The sequence below is a fragment of the Aquila chrysaetos genome, chromosome 12, assembly GCF_900496995.4.
Source record: "Aquila chrysaetos chrysaetos chromosome 12, bAquChr1.4, whole genome shotgun sequence".
Classification (NCBI taxonomy): domain Eukaryota; kingdom Metazoa; phylum Chordata; class Aves; order Accipitriformes; family Accipitridae; genus Aquila; species Aquila chrysaetos.
This window is the reverse complement of record NC_044015.1, coordinates 1529313-1553022: the sequence shown is the minus strand read 5'-3', so window position 1 is coordinate 1553022 and position 23710 is coordinate 1529313. Positions and strand designations below refer to the sequence as shown.

Genomic DNA, 23710 nt, shown 5'->3' with positions numbered 1-23710 from the left:
TCCCATAAGGCGGCGCGCGTCCCGCCATTTCCCATCAGCGCCTCAGGCGGGCAGACGCCTCCCAGCGGCCCGCGCGGGCGGTGGCGGCCGTGGCGGCGGCGGCGGGGCGGACTCCATATCCCGTCGGCCCCTGCGCGCCGCTCCTCGCCTCCGCCCCTCCCCTCCCGCCCGTGTTGTCGCGGCGGCCCTGAGATGGCGGCGGTGGCGGCGGGCGCGTCGGGCTCGGCGGCCGGCGCGGCCCCTCAGCAACAACCGCCGCCTCAGCAGCAGCCGCAGCCGGCGGCGGGCGGCGCGGCGGGTTCCGGGGAGGCGGGCGGCGGGGGCGGCGGGGGGGCCGGCGGAGGAGGAGGTGGCGGCGGAGGTGCTGGGCCCGCAGCGGGGTCGGGGTCGGGCGGCGGCGCGGCCGGTGGGGAGTCGTGGTACCTGGCGTTGCTGGGCCTGGCCGAACACTTCCGTACGTCGAGCCCGCCCAAGGTGCGGCTCTGCGTGCACTGCCTGCAGGCCGTGCTGCCCCGCAAGCCCCCGGCCCGCATGGAGGCCCGCACCCACCTCCAGCTCGGCTCCGTCCTCTACCACCACACCCGCAACGGCGACCAGGCCCGCGGGCACCTGGAGAAGGCGGTGAGCCCTGGGGGGATGTATGTGTGGAGGAGGAGTGGGGGAATGTGTGTGTGTGTCTGTGGAGGAGGAGAAGGGGGGGGGTTGCTGGGGGGGGCCCTGTCAGTGGGGCTGGCCTGTGGTGGTTGCGGACTAACCCCCTGTCTTCTCTTGCAGTGGTTGATATCCCAGCAAGTATCCTTTTCCTGGCCGTCCGTCTGGGCGAGGAGCGTCACTGCCCAGCCACCTTGTTCCTGCAGCGGGGGGCTTTGATAACAAAACATCTCTGCGGAGAGAGAGCCTGGCCCTGGGGATGGGGATTTAGCTGGTGTTTTTAATCTAATTCTGTGGTTGGGAGCCGCTTTCCTAACACGTATGTTCTGTTAAGGGTTTTTGGACGTCGGGCTGTTGCTGTTTTCCAGATAGTGTTTAATATTTACTTAACTCTGATGCTGCTAGATTCCCCAGTTTGAAGATGTTAAGTTTGAGGCAGCCAGCCTTCTGTCTGAACTATATTGTCAGGAGGTGAGTGCACTGAGACTACTTCAGATGTTGTCGGTTGTTCTGCTGCATTTAATTTGTGTGTCTTTGGTCTTGGAGTAGTTATCGCCATTAGTAATAGGATTTATGAAATTTTTAGAGGTCCGCTGCAATGTAAATGTAGAGTACTAAGGTGTAAGCCTGAAAGACTTTTGGCCCTTCTTATTGTGAAAGTTGCTGATGGAATTGCAATGCAGGTCTTCCACAGCAAAGGAAGTTTACTTGGCCAAACTATTTCTTTAGCCCTCATTTGGACAAAGACAAGCTAATTTGGGGGGAGGGAGGGAAGTGGATGGTTTTCCTCAGGCTTTTGTTGTGTTCCTAGGCTATTTTTATTCTTTTTCTCCGGAAGAGCCCTAACTAGTCTTTACTTTCTCTAAAGAAAATGTTTGATTTTTCTCTCACGTGCAGGAAAAAAGCGCACATTAGAATAGCGGCCAAAGAAGTTAAATAGCTAATACTTTTGAACAGAGTTTCAGTCAAGTGTAGATGTGTGGGCCTGTGTGTTAAATACTTGGTTTTGTTGCTTTTCATGTTTTGAGGTTCCTGACCTGTGAGACTTTAATGGGGGATCAACACAGAATACAACTAGTTTAAAAGTTGTTATTGTTAGTGATGAAGTTCCCAGTAGCCTGGTTTTTTATGTTGTGCATGTTTCTGTTTCAGAATTCAGTGGATACAGCAAAACCTCTGTTACGCAAAGCCATTCAGATTTCACAGCAGACTCCGTACTGGCACTGTAGATTGCTTTTTCAACTTGCAGTAAGTGATTTATATTGATAACCATGTTATACTGTAGCACTGTGATTGGAAAAAATGGTTAGAAAACAGCTGTATCCTTCTTAAAAAGAGCTTGGATGCCTTCTGAACCCATCATTACTGTTAATGGAGAGACAAAAGAAAAGTTCATGCTATAAAGTAATGATATATTGGTAGACTGTGGATTGGGTCAAGGCCCACTTTTTATCTGCTGAAGGCAGATGGGGAAGAAAGCAGCAAGGATCATCCCGTGGGCACTAGTAACACACAACTTTAGAGGTGGAGCAAAATAAAATCCACCTTATGGCTTGCAGGAAGGGCAAATGTTTTCTTAAAGCCTGCTGGAATTGGAGTTTGCCAACGTGAAGTGTTCGTTTGATTATTTTCAACCTAATTAGCACACAGAGCAGAACTGGGATGGGAAAAGCAGGTGGTGCAAAGGCCTCCAAGCAATGTTACTCTTCCTGTTCTGTAATATGCTCGTAAGTGTGGCTTCAGCTGCACAGGTCAGACCGTCTTCGCTTCTAGGAATAAAGTGGTGCGTGTTGGAATCTGAAGTGTTTAACATTTGTTACAGTCTTTACTTCAGCTGTGTAACTACTCTTAAAAGCGCTGATTTTCCTCAGTGATCCAATGCATTAGGCCAGGGAGCATATCCAGAAAGTTAAGTGATCAGTGGGAAGAGCAGATTATTGCTGAATGACCCCCTATTTTTCCAGGTTATGCCTCTTCTCTGCTCCTAAAGAGGCTCGAGGTGTTTAACGTGAGAGTTGAGGGAGTTAATTGCTCTTTACAGGTACTCTGCAGCAGAGAGCTAGTTAGGAAGCAATTTTATCTTTGAAGACTGTCTTAATAGTCACCTGTACTTGTCTTTTCCCCCTTCCTGATGAGCTTAAACAAGCAGACCAACTTTGTTGAAAAGGAATTGCCAAGCTCCTTTGTGTAGTTTAGGAACAGTGAACTGTGGAGAGACTTACTTTCCTATCGATTAAAGGACAAATGTTTACTTTGCAATGAGTTAATGCCTGAGTACTCAGAAGAAGCTTAAGTGTTTTTCTCAGTGCCTCCCTCTGAATAGGATCCTTCCCTTGAAGCTTGACATTCTTTGCTGATTTCTCTTCTGTGTGGTATTTCCTTTCTGGCTTTTGCTTGACCACAGAGGCCTGTGTCTCTCATTGCCTTGGTGCCTGTTCTGCTACAACTGTGTGGCTTTCTACCTGAGTTTGGAGAAAGTACAAAAGTTGGCAGGCAGGAGGGAGTGAGAGGTGCTCTGGCAGCTGCATCATCCTCTCCCTGTCACCTGAAACATACCTTGCAGACTTTCTCTGCTCTTCTTGCTGGAAAACACACTGTTATTCCAGTTACTCCAATGTAACAGTCCACGGTTATATTGGAGCTGTTGGGATCTGATCTGCACGTGATCTTAATGAGTTATAACAGCTTTGCGTGGTATGAAACTGGGCTGAGACATTTTCTTTGAAATGTTACAGACTTTTTTTTTTTTGGAGAATGCCAGGTGTTCCTGGAAAATGTGTCTAAAATCAGATGATACTTTTAACAAGTACCAGTTTAGCCCTTGTCACGTGTAAAGCACAGGAGTAATTACATTTTTAAAAACTGCAAACGAGTTTCACAAAGAAAATGCCAAACTCTTGCGGCCTTTTTTCATTTCAGCAACTACATACACTTGAAAAAGACTTAGTATCTGCATGTGACCTTCTCGGAGTTGGAGCAGAATATGCTCGGGTGGTAGGATCAGAGTATACCAGGTGAGTTCCCTGGACTTTTTTCCCTTCTCACAGAAAATATTTTGGTTTCGTCTACTTTTTATTTAGAGATATTCTGGTTTTATGTAGAGATGTGATTGCTACATGGGTTTTAAAGGCAAGCCAGTATTTCTGAGTATTCTCTTAGATCTGAGAGTTTCTCCAGCTCTTTCCTTTTTCTGTTAAAACCAATAATGTCCACTAAGCTCTGCAGAGTCTTTTTTCAAACTGAACTTTGTTTATTGTCTTAATCAGCAAAAGTTTTCCCAGTAGCCTGGTTTGGCCTTAGAAGCTATTGTAACTGGAACTGTCCAAAGCTTGGCTACAAACCTGAGAGGCTGGGACTTTGATTCCTGGGGCTATGATTGAACTGTTCCATCTAGCTTTTAAACGTGCTTTCTGTGGCAGGTTCCTTAATACTCTCTTGTCTATTGTCTTTGAGGGGGAGAACAGCAGATTTTTTTTTTTTTATTTTTTTTTTTTTCCTCAGGATTTATGTATATAGTTGTGGTTTGGGTAACTTTCTTCTGAGCATGACATCATTTTGTTTCATTTCAGAGCACTGTTTCTGCTAAGCAAGGGGATGGTAAGTTGGATGTACTTTTAAAATAAACTGTTTACTTGCTTAACTAGTTGTGGTTTAACCCCAGCCAGCAACTAAGCACTGTGCAGCTGCTCACTCACTCCCCCCCGACCCAGTGGGATGGGGGAGAGAATCAGGGGGAGAAAAAAAGTAAAACTTGTGGGTTGAGATAAGAACAGTTTAATAGAATGGAAAGGAGGAAAATAACAATGATAATAATAACAATAATAAAATGACAATAATAATAAAATAATTGGAATATACAAAACAAGTGGTGCACAGTGCAATTGGTCACCACTCGCTAGCCGATGCCCAGTTAGCTCCTGAGCAGTGATGCCCCCCTCCTAGCCAACTCCCCCCAGTTTATATACTGGGCGTGACATCACATGGTATGGAATATCTCTTTGCCCAGTTTGGGTCAGCTGTCCTGGCTGTGTCCCCTCCCAGGTTCTTGCTGGCTGGGCATGAGAAGCTGACAAATCCTTGACTTAATATAAACGCTACTTAGCAACAACTGAAAACATCGGTGTGTTATCTACATTATTCTCATACTGAATCCAAAATGTAACACTATACCAGCTACTAGAAGGAAAATTAACTCTATCCCAGCTGAAACCAGGACGCTAGTATAATGCAAGTTACAGAGCAATAGAAAATAGAATGTAACCTGCCTGAACATAGGCCATTTGTTTTAAGGTATTGTGCATGCTTATCTGCTTTATGTATTTTGTTTTGTTCATGTGAGCAAGCACAGTATAAAAATATATCTGGGATAAGACTTAAGCCTGCAGAATTCTGGTGAAATTCTTGTGAATAGGTTTGGCTTTTTTTTTCTCCTTTATTAATTATGACAAATAATTTTCTGAAAGGATAAAGGATAGCTGCAGATTGTCACTGGAGCCCTTGTAATTAGGGATGAAAAATCTGGTCATGTGAAAATGCTGGTGCTCTTGCAATAAGTTGTCTTTGAATCTGGTTTTGTTTTAAATAAATCAATGTACTTGGGGTTCTACTGAGGCTCTTGGAGTGTTAAAACTGGTTAGCACAAAAATAATGATGGTTTTTTTTTTTTCTAAATTATAGCTCCTTCTAATGGAACGAAAGCTGCAGGAGGTGCACCCTCTCCTTACTCTTTGCGGGCAGATAGTTGAAAACTGGCAAGGAAACCCCATCCAGAAGGAGTCGTTACGTGTATTCTTCTTAGTCCTGCAGGTCACGCATTACCTGGACGCTGGGCAGGTACGTGTGAGTTGTGCTTCTTATAGTTGCCGTGTGAGAACTGGGGAAAAAGTACTGCCTCAAAAGTAGCTAATTGTTACACTGAGGTGATTTTGGGGGATTATTTTTTGTTTGTTTGTTTTGCTGCGCTATGCTTTTTGTTAATGAAACTTAACTTCTATAGATTTTAATCACAAATGAGATGAGGAGTGAAGAAATTAATTAATTTCTTCTTCCCCAAGGAAAGGTTAACTGTGATATGCTTATAACCATGGCAGCCACTCTTGCTTCCATATTATGTTGGTGGAGATAACAGGCTTTGTGTATAATTTTGAAAAAAATTTTGAGCATCTGTTGGTCGTATATGCAAATATGAAGGGGTGATTGTTGTTAATCCTGGAGCGGGCCTGAAGTAGTCACTGTTTTGTCATGCTAGTGTTGTGATTTATGCATGAACTAATTTCCTGAATGTAGGGATTATTTATTGCCTGGCAAGTTTTCCCAACTAAGTAAATGTTCAAGCATCTGGGCTGCAGCAGCTATGTCTGATGTGAATCATCTTTTGCAGGTGAAAAGTGTGAAGCCATGCCTGAAACAGCTTCAGCAGTGCATCCAGACCATATCCACGCTGCACGATGATGAAATTCTGCCCAGCAACCCTGCTGATCTCTTTCACTGGCTGCCCAAGGAACACATGTGTGTGCTTGTCTACTTGGTGAGAAGCTCTTTTTTACTTAATGTATATTGCTAATTAATGAGGAATTGGTTAAAAATTGCTTGGAGCCAGCAGCGATAGATTCTGCAGACCATATGCTGCTTTACGTTACACTGGCAGTTTAATTCTGCCACAGCATCTGTGAGACTATTGCTTTCAGTGATGTCAGCGTTTGAAGAGACTGTCCAAGAAGTCTGGAAACTGGAATGTAACTTTATTAATATCCAAGCCAAATAGCTCTACATCGTATGAGTTAATCTGATTCTATGTTGGCTTATTTTTACCAACAGAGCAACAGTCTTGACTTCAAATTCCTGAAACTAATCGCCCCACTTCTCGAATACGATTATACTCCTGAATGATATAAAAATTTATTTTAAAAAGCTGGTAGCTGAGGAGTTGTGTGAACTCCCAGACCTTTCCTCTTTGCAAAGGTAGTTTTCTGTAATCTTTCCTGTGTTTTCCGGCAGGTGACAGTGATGCATTCCATGCAAGCAGGGTATCTGGAGAAGGCTCAGAAGTACACAGACAAAGCGCTCATGCAACTAGAGAAGCTAAAAAGTAAGGATAAGGATTATCAGTTAGCTGATGCTGCAAGATTCCATTACTTGTTGCTAATTTAAATTTAAAAAAAAAAAAAAACAAAAAAACCCCAAACCACAGCAACCTTATTTAGCTCACTGGGACAGCCTGCTGTCAGTCTGTTTCTGCTGTGTCTAAGAACTTTGCTCTGTTTTAACACTGGATAGTTACTTTTAATACAGAAATCTTGTTTTGGGGGGGTTTATTCTAACTCGGTAAATGGGGCTGTAAATACGTGTATTTTCATGCTGCCTTTCTGATTGTCCATGTATTTGGTTATCCAAGTTTTTGATTCTCTAAAATGAGTGTGTGTTCCCAAGGAGTTTTTACTTAAGTGGTGCTCAGAGTCCCGCTCCTGACAGTTCAGGCATCATGGTTTTGGTGGGTTTGGGGTTTTTTGTTTGTTTGTTGGTTGTTGTTGGTTTTTTTTTTTTAAACCTGTGCCATCCTTCCTGTGGCATATGGAAGAGGAGCTGGGCAGTATGATGACTCTTCTGACACCAGGTGGTCCAGCCAAAGACATCTCTCTCTAGATTTCCACACAGGAGTCTTTGTATTGAAGTCTTGCTGAACCACCTGCAACTGAGGAAGCTGGCTAGGTGTGGGGGGAGGCTGTGTAGTTAGGATGTTAATTTTGTCTTAACTTCACGTACTGAATTACTTTTGTTCCCTTTTCAGTGTTGGACTGCAGTCCTATCTTGTCATCATTCCAAGTTATTTTGTTGGAACACATTATCATGTGTCGGCTTGTCACGGGACACAAAGCCACGGCGTTGCAGGAGGTAAAAATGGGGTATCATCATTTCCCTGGTTGTGAATGTATGCAGTGATAGCTTTTAAAACACGGGAATTTCAGTTTTGAGCAAGATAGTTGGGCTCAGATGGGGGTTCCAGCAGTGCTAAACTACTAACAGATATAGTCAGGCCTAATGATGCTCGGGATGCCGCAACTCTGAAGCCGTGGAATTAGCCTCCTCTTAAATATTTTATTTAAGAACACTTTGGAGTTGCTCATGGAGTCAACAATAATTGATCGGTGTCTACAACTGACACCTTCCTGATTGTATGTTGCAGCCTGACTCTGGTGTCTTTTCCATCAGATTCATGACTGAGAGTGGCTCTTAACTCTTCCTCTTAGGTGTTCCTGTCTTGTCCAAGTTTTTCTCAGTTTTTAAGGTTCCCTGCCTTTCTGTCCTTTCCTTCTCTTGCATAGTTTGAGGGGAAGGAAGAGAGGGACAGTGTTACTTAATGCAAGAAAGAACTGTGCTTTTTTTCCATTCTCAGAGTCATTTTTAAATCCTGTTCACCCATCCCTTATTTATAGGACTTACTGTTGTATCATCTCAACCTCTGCTGTCAGCCTTCTCATGGATGTACTCAGGGGGTGGGGGGAAATTTAGCCTGCTAAAAGAATAGTCATTGGTTCTGGCTCATAAAACTCATCACAAGCACATACCCCGTGGAAGATTTTGATTCCAGTTTTTCTGTTGCGTGCCAACTCAAATTCTGAGCGTGTCAGAAGAGATCTGTGACTTGGTTTGCAGGTGGTGCCACCATATGGTGGAGCTGCTGCAAAGCAAATAATTCAAAACCACTTTGAATGTGCATCTGTGTGGGACGAGTGTGTATGGAGCAGTGTGTGTACCTTGAGGCAAGTCTAGCCTCCGCATTTACCTAGGAGCATGACTTAGGATTCTTGAACCAATCGCTGAAACGTACTGCATGACATGTATGGTGCAAGTAGATGGGTTTAGAGCATAAAGTGAAATGGAGGAAAAGTATCTTAAAGTTAACTTTTTTTTTCCTAACAGATTTCACAAGTCTGTCAGCTCTGCCAGCAGTCTCCCAGACTGTTTTCTAATCATGCTGCCCAGCTGCACACTCTATTAGTAAGTGTCTATGATTAGCGGTAAGCTTTATGACTCTTTGGAAGACCTTACCCAAGACTCATACTCATCACCAGGAACTAATGAGAAGGTAGTGAGGCAGACAGCAAGATTTCCTGTGGAGTAATAGGGTCTGTGTTACTGATTGCCAGTCCTGCTGTGGGGACTTGCACCCAGTGTTATTTAAGGCTGTCAAAGACTTAAATCCCTTTTTAAAATAAGTGATGTGTAGCATGGTAGTTAGTATGCAAGGCAAATGCACAAGATTTATCCTGTACATGTTTGAGAGGGTATGTTGCGGGAACTGTGTGAGGGGAAGAATTTATGTAGCATTGCTGTTTGAATATTATAAGAAATCAGGAGGGTTTTCTTAGATAAATGGGGGATTTTTTACAGGAGCATACTATTTTGAAGGACTTTGTGTAGAAATTGCTTATTTTTCCCAGAACCAAGCAAAACTAAGACTTGTTGGTTACCTTCTTTCCTGTCAATATCCTGAGATTTCTGTGGTTTTGTGCGTGCCTTTCTTCTTTGCATTCTTGGCTTGCTGTATTGTGCATTACCTTAGAAATATCATGTCTTCTACAGGGGCTCTACTGCATTTCTGTTAATTGCATGGACAATGCAGAAGCACAATTTACTACAGCACTGAGGGTAAGATTTTCTTCCCAAACTATTTACTGTGGATGTTCAGTGTGGAAACGGGCTTGCTGCAATTGTTGTGCGGGTCACTGAACAGTTGAGGTTGGAAGGGAAACCTGGAGATCATCTATATTAGTTGCGTTCTTTTTTTTTTTTTTTCTTTCTATGCTGATCACAGTTCAGGTCAGGAGGATTTATTAATAGCAAAATATCAGGCACCAAATCTGTGATTTATATGGGGTGAGCAAATTCTGGGTTAGATGTTGAAGTATTTGACTGTGCTGTTGGTATCGTGTTTATTTTAGCTGACTACACATCAAGAACTGTGGGCATTTATTGTGACAAACTTAGCCAGCGTGTACATCAGGGAAGGCAACCGGCATCAAGAGGTAAGCTGTTTTCTGACTGTCATTCTAAACTCAGAAATTTATTGGAGAGAAAACTGCTGCTGTGCTTGGATTATTCTTTTTTCTGAGCATTTTTGCAAAGTGGTACCTTGTCTGGCAGCCAGGCAACTCCTTCATCAGGGTAGTGTCAATTAACAGTAAAGAACCAGTGGCATCAGCTGGCTGAGCTGCAAACCACTGAAGCAGAGTATTCTGGATTGTACACAGAATTTTTACAGCACTGGGAGGGCAAGCTTCCCAATGTGAAGTGTGTGATTAACTATGTCATCTTGACTCATTCAACTTGTTCGCTTCAGCTTCCATCTGCTTAGGGGTTTTATTAGATTACATAAAACCTAGCAAGGTTTAACTAAACATCCAGAAATAGGTATGTGCATGTGTGTGTTGATTTTGCTTCAGTGGTGTGCCTGGAGCCATATTAATACGAAAATTTAGCTGTGTGCACTCTTTCAGTGATGTGTCTGATCCCTCGATAGTAACTTCTCAGAGATGTGCTTGCAGGTTTCTTGTGTAGAGGCTGTAAATGAACTTTTTTCACCACGCACACAGTACTTTGTTAAAAAGCTTAGAGAGCAAAAACAAGAATTAAAAAAGTTGATTTTTTTTTTTTTTTTTTTTGCTTAGTTGATTTCTGGTTTCAATTAAATAGCGTATCTGATACAGCATTCATTTGGGTCTTGAACAGCTCAGATAATGACAGCTAAAAGTTCTCTGAGGAAATATTGACGTTGTATAGGAAGTTCTATAAAGTCTGAGCCTATTTTGTGTAAAACTTGATTTTGGGATCAAAATGGGCATGAAAACTCCTAATATTGGAATGTTTGTGCTATGACCTAACCAGTACAAGTAAACTTGAGTGTGTTTGTGGTGACTTGCGCCATTTTGATTTGATGTGCACTTGCTGTCAGTATTTAAGCCTGTATATGTGAGAAATGCTGATTATCTTTCTTTTCCCCTCCCACTTTGTAGCTTTACAGCTTATTGGAAAGGATAAATCCAGACCATAATTTTCCTGTGAGGTGAGAATTCCAGAAACTATCTACATGCTGATGTTGCATTGGTGATGGTAATAGTGGATTTGTAGCAGGCTTTTTTTAAAAGAAAACAAAATAATCAACTTCTTTTCAAGGCAGAAGTTCTGACCACGGGTTAAATATAATGTTTTGTTTGGAGATTTGATTATTGGGCAAATTCCTAGAAATCTGTCTGTAATGCATGTAATCACTGCACAATGCCTAGATTTCAATGCATTGCTTTGTCCATAGCTCTCACTGTCTTCGAGCAGCGGCTTTCTACATCCGAGGTCTGTTCTCCTTCTTTCAAGGAAGATACAATGAGGCAAAGTGAGTATAAATCGGTGCACTTGGAAGGTGGGGAAAAAAGGAGAAACTAAATCAAGCTTTTTAAGAGAAAAATGAAAACCCCGAGGCCTTGCTTTCAAACCTGCTAGCTCTTCTCCCTGTGGATTTAGTCAACCTTCTGTTTATTACTTAGGGGAAAATACCAGGAAGCTGTTCGGTTTAGATCTCTTTAGTTCTGAATGCTAATAATAATACTTGTGCAGTGTTCGGCAGTGGCACATCTGAAACAAAAGCTTTTCAAAGGAGGACCTGTATTATAGTCATTTTTGCTAAATGAAAGGTGAGGTTTGGGAATTAAGTGCTTTGTTTAAGGTCACCTGCAGCACACATTTATTCCCAAGTGCTAATATTTGCCATGTGGATTAATTCAGTTCTTAATGATGCTCCTTACATACGGTAGGGAAAGTAGAGTTTTTAAAACACTTTATTTTTGCTCTGTTTTGGTAGGCGATTTTTGCGAGAGACACTGAAAATGTCAAATGCAGAAGACTTGAATCGATTAACAGCATGTTCTCTCGTACTCCTGGGTCATATATTCTATGTGTTAGGGAATCACAGGGTAAGCCTTCACTGTCTCTAGTGTTACCGTGTAAATGTTTGACTTGTCATTTGCCAAAGAAAATCGGGACACTTTATGAAATTAATCTTATTTTAAGAATGCTTGTTTATTGGTGTCCCACTAAAAGTTGGCAGCTTATTGACTTACATAATTCTGTAGCTGTAATTTGCATGTTTAATAACACTTCAGCAAAGTAGTAGTGTTTGAAGTCTGTTCTAAAAGTGTGTGTTCCTATAATGCCTGAAATCACTTGAAAAAAGGAGCTGAATAAAGGACAAATAACATCATTCAACTGGATTGTTTTGGAAGGAATTGTGGGTACGAGCTCCTTGATTCTCACCGTATGCCAGAATGTGTGGAATATTTCTATTATTTTGGACAACATAGATGCCGTAATTCCTAGGACAGAGCAAAATTCCAGACAGTTTTAGATGCGATGTGTTTGGGTTATTGTCCCATTAAGCACTTTGACTTGTTAGCTAGAACATGGCAGCGATTAAAGTAGACAAATTTTTTGTCACAAATTTAACATCTCTATGTAATGTGTATTCGCAAGGGGAAAAAAATAAATACCCATTTTATTTTGATATCTGCTCTTCACCAGGAAAGTAATAATATGGTAGTACCAGCCATGCAGCTTGCAAGCAAGATACCAGATATGTCTGTGCAGCTGTGGTCCTCAGCTCTGTTGAGAGGTAAGTTAGGAACAGGTCTTGTACTTAAAAAAAAAAAGCAGCAGAGAGCCCATTGCTACTAGCTGGGGACTGAGTATGGGGATGTATGCCAATGCCAGCCCTCGCCGAGAGACTAAATGAAAGACTGCCTGGATTTACAAAATACCGCTGGAAGTGCGAGGTGGTTCTGCCAATTACTGATCTGCAGCTCTGGCAATGCTGTCAGATATTCCAGTTGTTTTTCTGGGGTAGACTGTAAGATGCCGAGGGTGAGAAGGCCCTGTAAAACTCCAGCATCCCCCTGTGACGGGTGCGAGGCAGCAGTTGGGTTTCTCCTGCTGTTGCTGGATGACAGTTTATGATATAAACAGCTGAACTGGTGACCCTTTGGAAAGGGCTCCAGTTCACCCCCCTGTAGCATCTATTCTGCTGCTGCTCTGCTTTTCTTTGCCTGCGGTTCCAATTGTAGTAAACATTTGATTAAGTTTCACTTAGGCTTTGCTTCTGTGTACGGGCTTTAATAAATATAAGAGACTATTATATCACTTCATACATAAATATTGTTTAATCTGACTTACACAGGCCCCAGGATGCTTTGTTCAAATATTGACTAGCTTCTTGGCAGACCGTCAACATTAATGCTGCAATTGATTTGCTCTCACTAGAAAATAAAGCAGTAACTCTACCCTTTTTCCAAGAACTTACCCCGCAGCTTCAATTTATATTAAATTGTCATGTTTACTATAAGCATGGTGTTCTGCGTTGAGCACTGTGGGCCAGGCTTATTTTCTGCTTTACTGTTGCCTTTTCTACAAAACCGCTTCCGGGCAATTGAAATACTTTTCTTATTCATTTCCAAGTGGTAGTTCACATACAAAACATGCCGATAGTACAATGATGAATCCGCTGTAGATGAAACACCACCCCATGTTCAGCTGCTGTTGCCTCCGGTCATATCCACTAGCCTGGGAACAGCAAGAGGCAGTTTCTGTTCTGGTTTGATTTTTCCTAAGAGCTTCCTCTATAGAACTAATGACCTACTCTTGAAGAAAAGGTGCTTGATGAGGAATAACAAAACATAACCACATGTTCATCGATAGGAGGTGCAGCACCTCAGCCCCTGCCACACTGTGCTGCTTGTAATTTATAGCTGAAATTGTGTAATTCTTAGTAGGTTACCAGTCTTAAATCTGACTGAGCTAATACCTGTGAGTAAACCTCACAGAAAACAAGACGCTAGGATCTGATTCCGGTGTACGCAAAGCAGGAGGCTTCTGTAGTCCCCCAAAAGCAACGATTCACCAAAAAATAAAAACGTTGATTGACTTCTGAAACCTGCGTTGCTGAATCCTGGAGATGCAGTGAGAAACCCGTGAGTCTTTCCTGCTCCCGCTAGATGGTGCTGGAAACTAAAAAGACAAAATGCAAACTGCACAGGGGCTTTTATTGGCATGAGAAGTTTGCTTCCTCCTTTTAGAGCTACTGTAATATTTTGAGTAGTTGGAAACTAAAATAACACCAAATCTTGCAATGTGCACTGCCAATGCTATTGGAAAAGGGAAGGCTTCGGGTTCCCCATATGCCCCTGCTTCTCTTAAGGAGTTTTCATTCAGCGGTGCTATGGCTTTGCCATATTGGCTGTTAAATCAATTATTGGATTCATCAAATATAGGGAACAGTCTTTTCAGATAAGAGAGATGGTCAGTTGAAAGCATGTACAAAGAATGTTTCTTGGTGAGCGCACGATGCTCTTGTCTTTCAGACCTGAACAAGGCCTGTGGAAATGCCATGGATGCGCACGAGGCAGCACAGATGCATCAAAACTTCTCGCAGCAGCTCCTGCAGGACCACATTGAAGCATGCAGTCTTCCAGAACACAATTTAATCACGGTAAGCAATCTTCATCTTGCAGTTACAACCATTTCTGAGGCAAAACAATGTGCTTTGCTTTCCTTTACTATTCCTTTCTTCTGCTGAGCACACTTCTGCCAAAATTCAGTCTATTTCCTAGTATTTAAACTGGATTGATAACAGGAAAAGGAAATGTGAGTCAATTAGTTAATTTTTATAAAGGTTACTTGGTGGGTACGGTCTTTGTTTCTTAGAAGTGTTTTCTTGGTACACCAGAACTTTTTTTTTTTTAAATGGCTTTTGTAGCCAGTAGCCACTTCATTTTGGTGACAACTATTACTTTTGAAAGAAATTTACTATGTTCTCAGGCTTAATTTTAATATTTAGGTCACCCAGTCTGCCTTGTTCTGGGGAATGCTGTGTTCTATACTGCTAAAAGTACAGTTTCTACTGATACTTCAGCATTCCTAAGGGGTTTTTTTTTTCGATTTATCTATAAATCTGAATTTCCAGTTAATATACCACTTGATGTCTGCGTAGCCATTGCCTTAAGGAGCAACTTTCTTTGGACTTCAAATATTGATGTCCTTCCTGTCAAACATTCTTAATACTGTTTTAAAAATACAGAATGGTTTCCTAAGCTGCAGCTCAGCAACAGCATAAGATAATTTACTGTTCTGGACTGAAATAATGTCCAAATGGGAATGTGAGATGTGAGGAACTTGACATCTTTTTCCCAGCATTCCCTTTTGGGGAGAAGAAAGGGGTGGGGGGAGAAGGCCAATAGGAAAATGCTATTTGTTGGCTTAGCTCACAGAGGGATCCTGAGACTTGCGAGAATGAAAGCGTTTGGGATGCAGCCTGTGTTGAGAAACCCCCATGGCCAGGTGCCTGCCTCCATCCAGGAGCGCAGTCCATGGGCCAGGCCCAGAGATGTGAGCCAGCTCTCCCGCCTCCCCTTTCTTTGCTTGCCATTGCTGGCTTTTGCATAATCTATGCTGGATTAAAAATCTGGAGAAGGAAGAGGATTAGGAAACGAATATTAAATCTGCTTGTTTTAGAAGATTTTGACTAATGTTAGAGGAAAATACTTTAATAATTAAATGAGTGAGAACCGGACGCTTAACTTGCTCTGGGAACACTATAGTTGCAGTGCATAATGGGCTCAAACGTATCTCAAGTTAGGTCCCTCATTTGTGCTAGTCACAGTGTTTGGATGGTCAGGCATTTACCTGTAAGAGCAGGAAATGCTTTCACTTGATTGCCATTGACCCTGGATTCAGCACAGGAGTCAGCTAGGTTTGGAATGACAGGCATGTGGATTGGCTCTGAAAGAAATACTGTTCAAGGGACAGGAGCTCCACACATGTAAAACAAAGTCAAACCTGATACGCAACTTCTCCTGATGAAATCTTTAATTATCTCAAGGTAGTAAACCTCTGTAGGGCAAGCTCCTTCCTCTGGCCTCACCGCCATTCCTCCCCTCCCCAGGCAGCAGCTGTGGGATTTTCATGCTGTTTGTTATCTTTCAGTGGACAGATGGACCACCTCCTGTACAGTTCCAGGCACAGAACGGACCCACCACCAGCCTGGCCAGTCTCCTGTGAAAAAGCATAACTATCAGGACAGTGTGTTTAAAAAGAAAAAAAAAAAAAAAAAAAAAAAAAAAAAAGCCAAAAAAGGAGAAGAAATTCATGCAAAATCTTTTCTTCAAAGAAAAGGCAGCAAATTCCTCTTCTAGTGAGGGCCTTGTAGGAAACAGATTGCATAAAGACAACGTACATTTCATAGACTTGCAAAGTGAGAAGGGCATTTTAAGCTGCTTTTACATAATGTGTGTGAATATACAGCTAGTGTGTATATACCTACTGGTTTTAATCTGCTTTCCTCTTACTGAGAATTAAGGTTTAGTCCAAAGGACACTTGTTCCTTAAATTGTTAGATACCTACTTTTTAAAAATTGTCACAGAAAATGAAGAGGACTCATGCAGTTTTGAATACCAATTGTATTCTAAATACTTCAGCCTTCCCTGAAGTATGACGTATGCCAGTTTTAAATGTTTTCTGCACCCTTCTGCTCCTGGGAATAATTGGATTAAATCATGATTGATTGTAGGGTGCCCCAAGTTCTAAATTTAGTTTCTGAGGTAATATTTTTTCCTTCTCATTGTCTGCAAGTCGTTGCCAGCGCTGTTTTTAGCCTTGCGGTGAAGGTATGGATGAGATTGGCGAGATCCGAGTTCTGATGGGCAGGGTGTTTGCAGCCGGGGGGTGTGTTAGCATCCTCAGGGTGGCCTCCAGGCTGAGCGGAGCAGACGGGTGCTGTTGTCAGAGGAGCAGGTTTCACCTCCCGGATTCCTGAGTGTGTGACAATGTGCCACCACTTTGTCCCTGTGAGGGTCTTCCTTCTCTCTCCCTGCATTGATGTCCAGCCCCGCACAGGGTAAGGCAGAACCACAGCTCTCTCCATCTCTGCTACGTTGTCGTGATTTGTACGGAAGGAGGAAAGTTCTTGTCCTCCTGTCTAGTCCCTGCTTTGGCCAAGCTACTGGGAAATAGCGTTTTGCCTCTCTACTGCAGCCTCACCAAGGGAAGGCAGCCATCTGTGCCTTAATGATTTTTACAAGTGATTGAAGTCAGAGTTAAAGTAGGTGGTTAAAACCCAGATCCAGTATAAGCCAGAGGCTTATGATAAAAACTAGACTATAGTCTTGCCTTTGGCAAAAACCTAATGTTTCCAAACTTTTCTGTTAGCTTTCCTGTTCTATCTCAGTTTTTTGAACTCTTCAGCTGTGAATTCTCACTGCGTTTGCCTGTGCCTCTGCAGCTGTCTCAAAACAGGACAGACGAGGCCCAAGTTTGTTCTGCAGAAAACAGTATAAGAGTTATTAATTCCGTGAAGCATCAGCAGCTTTATAGCAAGGATCCATGCCAGTCCGTCATAGTGCCATGTAAAGCTTGCGAGGTTCATGGGGTTGAATAAAGTGTTTTTCTCTCTTGGTAGCTCTGCATATTTATCTCCCAGCTTAAAAGGGGGAGGGAAAAGGAATCTGCCAGAAAAATTACTTGTGTAGGGCTTTCTGTGGTTGCTTTCTTTTTCTGAGGGAGGAGGAAAATATTAGGTGAAATATTTGACCCCCTCAAACCTTTAGAACTTTTATTGTAGAAGGAATACTGTGAAATCTGTCTTTAATCATAGAATGGTTTGGGTTGGAAGGGACCTTGAAGATCATCTAGTCCAACCCCCCGCAATGGTCATTCTTTCTCAAAAAGTCTTGTCCCCTGTCTAGCAACAGCTCACAGAGACACTTGCTTTTTGTAAGTCAAACCCCTCAATTTTCACTGCTGAATGATACTGAAGGGACAAGTGCTTGTCCAATTACCAAAATAGGATTTTATGTTTCTCCTGCTGGATACGCGATGCCTATTTAGATCCTGTTCTGAGACATTTACTCTTGCAGAAGCAATGTATATTTTAGGCCTTGTTAAATCTCCAACGGGGAAAACATGGTCTCAATAGTGGTATAGGGAGAGAGTCTTATTACTGGGTTTGCAAGAAAAAAATTCAGTGCTGTTTGAAGTCTCCCTTAGACCTCAAAAAACAGGGAAGAAATTTCTGAGTTACCGTACCGGGTACCTGGAGGTACCAAATACAGGGAAAAATCCATGCAGATGGACCCTGTTCTGCATCGCTTGCTCATTGAGATTGTTCTGTGTCTGCCACCCGGCTCTCGTGATCTCCTGTCCCCTCGAAGGCTTTGAATCGCAGAGCTGACAGCGGGCCTGCTGCGGCATTCCTATGGAAGCCAGGCTCGCAGCACCCGGGGCAGGAGCCCGTCTCTGTGCCAGCACCTCGGTGGGCGCACACTGCCAGTGTGGCCCTGGTTCATGGTGAGAGGAGATGGGTTCACGCTTGCTCCGCTTGTTGGTCTAAGACAGCTTGGCTGTGCTGCAGGCATCTGTTGGAACAACTTCCAAAGCTCAACAGCTGTCATGTGCTTAGATTTTGATCAGGAATGATCAGGTAAATCCTACCTTGGGAATATCAATATCCCATGGACTGTTTTTCAGTCTTTCCCTTTTTTGGGTGTATGGGAAGCAGTATCTCTCTTTGGCTGTTCCCTCCCCAAGTCACTGGGTTGCAAGAACTCTCTACCTGTTTTTAAGCACCTAAACACAATGGCTGTTTTCTTGACAGTGCTCTTCACAGCTGAAGAGTGACTAGTAACTGAAAAAGACATACTTTAAAATCTGCTAGAGTCCCATTCAGGTAACCCAAGCATTCTCTTCCTTGTCTCTTGCTATCCAGTCTGAGGCTGTTATTTAACTGATGACATGCCCATCTCAACTATAATGAATTGCTTTAAATGTTGGCTAAAAAAGTGCTGCTTCTATAAGGCAATATTAAAAAATCCCAACTCTAGAGAGCTGTGGTTTGGGCTGAGTTTAAGAAAAGCATTCTGCAGCGAGATGTCTCCCAGTGCCTGCTCAGGTAACTGCATCTCCTGACCTTACCTTGCTGCTGGGGGACCTGCAGAGCTGAAGACTGTGTTGCGGGAGAGCAATTTGCAGTGGCAATTTTCTGGCTTCTCGTTGTCGGTACTTGTGTGCGAACCAGGCTGCTTTGCAGTTCAAATCCCTTGCCGGTCTGTTCTTGGGAGGGAAGGAAGTACTTGAGGGAAAGGCTGCCTGCTTGCCTGTGATGTAAGTGAGCTCCGGTTTTAATAGGAACCATTTGCTAAACCTGGTAGCTGAACTTGCAGTGTCAGGAGGAACAACCTGGGATTTCCCTGTCTGTGACAAGCCAGCTTCACCTGGGCTTTGCTTTTGTGCAGAACAGCACTTGGCCGCACTCACCCACAGCCCTGTGGAGTCCAGAACTCTGCTCCATTTCCAGAGTCCTCTTCCCATCACAGAATTTAAAAAAAATCATGTAAATTTGAAAATAACGTGGTGATTTTCTATCTCTAAAATTCAATGTACATTTGTTACAATGTACAGTGCTTTTTAACTACACTTGTATATTAAATTATTTAATAGTTTTTGCTTTTCAGTATCTTTTGTATGTAGCAGAGATTAAAACAAGGACCTCATAACTGAAGTTCTTCCTAATTTTCAAATGCCTATGTAAAGTTGAACAGAAAACTAGAAGTTTACAGTTTACAAATAATGTTCTGTTAAGTGCTTGGTCTGTCTAACTTGATTTGAACAACATATTTCTAATCTTTCTTGTCCAATCATTTAATTCTCTATAGAAACAAACATGAAGTCTTTTATGAACTTCTAAAAAAATTATTCTTCTAAAGATGTAATTTAGAGAACTGTACAGTTTTTTCTCTAGTATTTTTAAATGAGTAGCAAGAACTTACACAGAAGCATCTAATCACTGTTTTGTAGATAGTGTAAAAACTTATATATGTATAGAGAATGCAGTCTGAAGAAGTGTTTGCCTGTTGTATTTCATTTCCTACAGTATGAACATCAGAAAGGCCCACACACACAGGAAATCTAGATCAATCTGGCGGCTGGGGAATTTAAAATAAAATAAAAATCATGAACTTCATCCCCTGTCATCCCATATGTGCACTCACTGTGACACCACGAGCAAAAATTGGCATTGATAAAATGTTAGGGCCTTAAGTTGCTATGCTGTCTGTGGACACATGGAGTTCAGCACAACATATTCTGTGTTACTTCACTGCTTTAATTTTATTTAGTTTTTCCAAATTCTCCAGCAAGTAAAATTATGATAGGAGGAGTTCGGTAATGTCCCATTTTATTTTTGAGATTACTGACCTCTCCAAATGATGCTGAATAAACCCGTTTCCGTAATGTACGGCAGTTCTTGCCACAGTGGTGGTGAGTGAGTGAGAAGGAAATCATGTCGGTAGTTTAGGCTGTACAGAACACTTGGAGAAATCAGGATGAAATAACACCTGTCTGTGCTCTTCTACTGTCTGTCTTAGCAAGTGTATTTAATTGTTTCCCGCAGTGAACCTTTAAATGTTATGTCAGGTTTGTACAATGTATTGTTAAGTGTTTGTAGTTCTCCATAAGTAGCAGGACGTGTACCTTCTGCCAGTGCTCCTTCCTGAAGCTGTAAATACAGTAACTCATGTAATGAGATGGAACTGGGGGCATTCCTTTGTTGCCTTTGTTTCCTCTCGTTTTCTATATTAGAAGAATTTTTAAATAAAGTTTAATTTTACTTCTTCTAGCAGTTTGTAGAATACTAATTCCTTTAGTTGAGCTGCAGGCAATCCTGGCTACAAAGGAAGCATTTTATGTGGCAACAGTGACTTACCCCATCGCCCAGCCCAGCGTTAGAAGTTGTTTAAGGCCCTGTCCTGGCTGTGGGACAGGAGGGCAGGGAGCAACAGACGGTGCGTGCTAGTTGGTGCATGAACAGAGCACTGCGGCTGCCTGCGGAGGGGTGCCGGGGGGCACGTGGGGAGCGGGGATAGATCGCTGCTCTGCCTGCAGTTGGGCTGAAGGCTCCTGCCTGGAACGAGAACCAGAATTTCCTGCTTGAAAATGTCCACCTGACTGCTCGCCTTAGCACGCTGGAGGTGGCTGAGGGTGGCTGTGAACCTGCTCTGGAGATGTCTGGAACACCGGCATGTGTCTGGGATAAAACAAGACTTCTGTGGATTGGTCAAATACCTGGAATTCTTCTTACTTGGTATAGGACAGAAGTATTTTTCACTGCAGTTGTGCAGTCAAGAAGGATGCTGACTACATTTCATCTTCACAAATGGGATCTGGTTTAATGGAAGATTGCTTTTTTGTCTTTTTATCCCAAAATTTGAATGGTTCTGGCAGGTATTTTTACATTTTGAGTTTCAATTTAAAAGGAAGAAAACTGCTGAATTTATTTGTCTGCAAGTAAAACTTCGAAGAAACTAAAAACTTGAAAACTTGCTGCATACTGTCCCTTTCCAAAACGTCATCTGAGCTGCTAAGCTAGTCCCTTGAATTTCATCATAGAAGCCGAGTAGGTTCTGTTCCAACAAGTTACTCACTATATGAAAATTTTAACCCCAATGGCAGCTTCCTTTCTGTTGAAAAGAAGACTCAGCTATGCTGACACTCCAGTCTCCTTACCCTGGTTATGTGCAGTTCCTTCCTCAGAAAAATATTGCATCTGCCATAAACTGAGCTATCGTCACCTTCTCCTCTCCGTTCTGCCTTGTTCGTCTGCTGTCGGGGCCGACTCTGGAATCACCTCCGAAGCAGCTCCTTGCAGAGGATGTACCTAGTGGCAAAAGTCCACGTGAAATGCATCTAAAATACATTAGCAAGAGGTACAAAAGTTTGGTACTTGCCTAACAGATCCGGAGATGCATCCAGAGTAGATCCTCTTTGCGTTTTACTGTGTAGAGGCTTGTCATGAGCTGACAATGCAAAATTAAGATGCCAGCCTGCTGCAGAACAAGCGACTGTCTGTTTTCTTTTGTCGAGTATTTTTGCTCTTATTTAGCTTGTTCCACGTAACCCCTTAGCATGGTTGAAACATAAAGGAGAAAACAGATCTTCCAGTGTTTGCTAGGACTGACTGCTGGATACTGCCTTTGCAGATGGCAAAGCTTGCTATCACCTCGGTAAAATTCTGCCCAACCAGGACAAGGAAAAAGTTATTGAAGAGATTTCTGGAAATAACTTCACCTAGCTTCTCAGTCATAAAATGCATCTTGTGCTAGACCTGTTTTGAAACTCTCCTGATGACACAGCAAGTGAAGCAAGTTGAGATGCATGCATCCGTGTGGATTAAAGCATCTTCAGAAGGATCGAGCCCTTAGTAGTTAGCCATGAGGTTTTGAATGGCCTGAGGTGAAGCCCGTGGCTTTTAGTGCTTTGGGAGAAGTCATTAACCAGAGTAACAACTGGTTGTGAGCTGTGCTATTAACCCTTAGTTATTTGTAGCTAAAACTGTCTTGTACAAAAAAAGGGTGGAGGAAGGTACTTTGTAACAAGAAAAATGGTGTTCAGTCTTACCTAAAGGATGTTGAGCACAAAGTTGTTAACAGAAATGGTGAATCTTTGATCTAGAGTGGAAAACAGATCTGAAAAGTTGAACTTTCCTGACCATAGGCTGAATACAGCTCAGGAGCAGGAGTGCTGGAGAGGGAGGGGTGAGGCCTGGATGCTAGCTCTGGTTCTACTGCTTGTTTCTTGCAAAAGCCTTGATTATGTGCCTTCTGCCTTCCCTACCTGAGTAAAAGGGGAAGCATACCGGTTTATGCTTATTAACGATTATGGATGAAAATAATGAGCATTATCTCACTTTTACTTTTTTGAAACAAGCACCTAAATAACCTGATAGGAAGCTGCATCTAATGCTATAATAAGCTGTATGTAGAAAATGATTGAGGAAAGATTGGTGCTGGCATTATAAAGTGTGGTTCCTGTCACTTTATTTACCCTTGATTATAAACTTGCTTCACCCGAGATTTTTTTTTTTTTTTTCCTTCTAAGAACAAGCTCACTTGCAGGTGTCTAAAAATGCTGAATAAGAAGTCCTGAGGCTCATGTCAGAAACAGCGAAGGTAGGTTGCAAGCTGGCAGCTCAGAAGATGTTTTTTGTATGAATACAGTTGCTCAGAGAGTCTCATGCGGAAAGTTAATTTATTAATTCCTTTGTTCCCGTTTCTACGTGTTGGCTTGACCAGGTGGATTTAGATAATCCCACCCGCCGTGATGCCAAGCACCACGTACACCCCCAACACGCCGAGGGACCCCCACACACACACCTCTCCCGGGGCCCGTCTCGCAGCGAAAGGGTTAACACCCCCTTCGCCAGCTCCTGCGGGAACGATCGTATCGGCCCCCCCCCCGCCCCGAGGTACGGCCGGAGAACGTCTCCGCACCCCTGACCCAGATCGCCGGAGGAAGCGGGGATGAGTCACCGCAACCGCGCTCTCCTCCCGCGGGCTGCGCGGACCCCCCGGGGGGGGGGGGCCTTCCTGCCCCGCGGGGACGGGGTCCGCGATGCTCGAGCGGCTCGGGGACCGCCAGAGCCCTTCCCCCCGGTGGAGGCCACGGAGCCCCCGCCGAGACGCGGCCTACCTTCCCCTCCCGCCCCCCCCCCGCCTCACGGAGCGAACGACCCCGCCGCCGGCCCCTATCTGAGGCCCCAGGCCGGCCTGCGCGGGCGGATAAGGGCCGCCGACGGGGCCTCTCAGCGCGGCCGGCGGCTCCGGCCCCTCCCCGCGGGCAGCGCATCACCTCAGTCGGCCTCGGCGCGGTGCCGGGCTTGGGAGAGAGCGGGGCGGGGGGGGGGGGCGGCGAGCCCTGCCCCGCCGCGGTGCCCGGGTCGCGGGGAGGGGGGGGGCGGCCGAGCTCCGCGCCTCACAGCCCGGCCCGGCCGCCGGCCACGCCCCCTCCCCGTGCGCCGGGCCGCGCATTGGCTTCCGTTCCTCCACCCACCGAGCGTCGCGCGGCGCTTACTGGTTAAGGCTGCCCGTCAATCAAGAGGCCGCCCCGCCTCTTTTCCTCACCGCTTAGTACGGGGGGGGCGGGGCCGAAGGAGGGCGATTGGCTAGCGGAGTGGGCAACCCCAGGTTTTCATTG

At 43.8% G+C, this 23710-nt stretch overlaps 1 protein-coding gene and 1 long non-coding RNA gene across 2 annotated transcripts; one reads left to right on the top strand and one right to left on the bottom strand.

Annotated features, from left to right (window-relative positions):
* The first annotated feature begins 153 nt into the window (after nucleotides 1-153).
* On the top strand, nucleotides 154-20357 carry MAU2 (MAU2 sister chromatid cohesion factor). Its single transcript, XM_030034055.2, has 19 exons — nucleotides 154-621; nucleotides 775-792; nucleotides 1057-1122; nucleotides 1804-1899; nucleotides 3571-3665; nucleotides 4221-4248; nucleotides 5329-5484; nucleotides 6032-6178; nucleotides 6649-6739; nucleotides 7439-7542; nucleotides 8572-8649; nucleotides 9235-9300; nucleotides 9594-9677; nucleotides 10665-10714; nucleotides 10961-11038; nucleotides 11504-11615; nucleotides 12220-12310; nucleotides 14052-14179; nucleotides 15673-20357. Exons 1-19 carry the CDS (start codon nucleotides 193-195, stop codon nucleotides 15745-15747), a joined length of 1992 nt encoding a protein of 663 aa, XP_029889915.1. The 5' UTR covers nucleotides 154-192; the 3' UTR covers nucleotides 15748-20357.
* LOC115349622 lies at nucleotides 15541-21447 on the bottom strand. Its single transcript, XR_005933708.1, has 3 exons — nucleotides 21245-21447; nucleotides 20445-20642; nucleotides 15541-15741 (listed from the first exon to the last, which is right to left on the bottom strand). It is a non-coding gene; the product is annotated as an uncharacterized LOC115349622 (long non-coding RNA).
* Nucleotides 21448-23710: the final 2263 nt, after the last annotated feature.

Coding starts and splice junctions, on each gene's coding strand:
- MAU2 (XM_030034055.2), top strand. CDS start 193: ATGGCGGCGGTGGCGGCGGGCGCGTCGGGCTCGGCGGCCGGCGCGGCC. Junction 8,650..9,234: donor CCCAGCTGCACACTCTATTA/GTAAGTGTCTAT, acceptor TGTCTTCTACAG/GGGCTCTACTGCATTTCTGT. Junction 14,180..15,672: donor CAGAACACAATTTAATCACG/GTAAGCAATCTT, acceptor GTTATCTTTCAG/TGGACAGATGGACCACCTCC.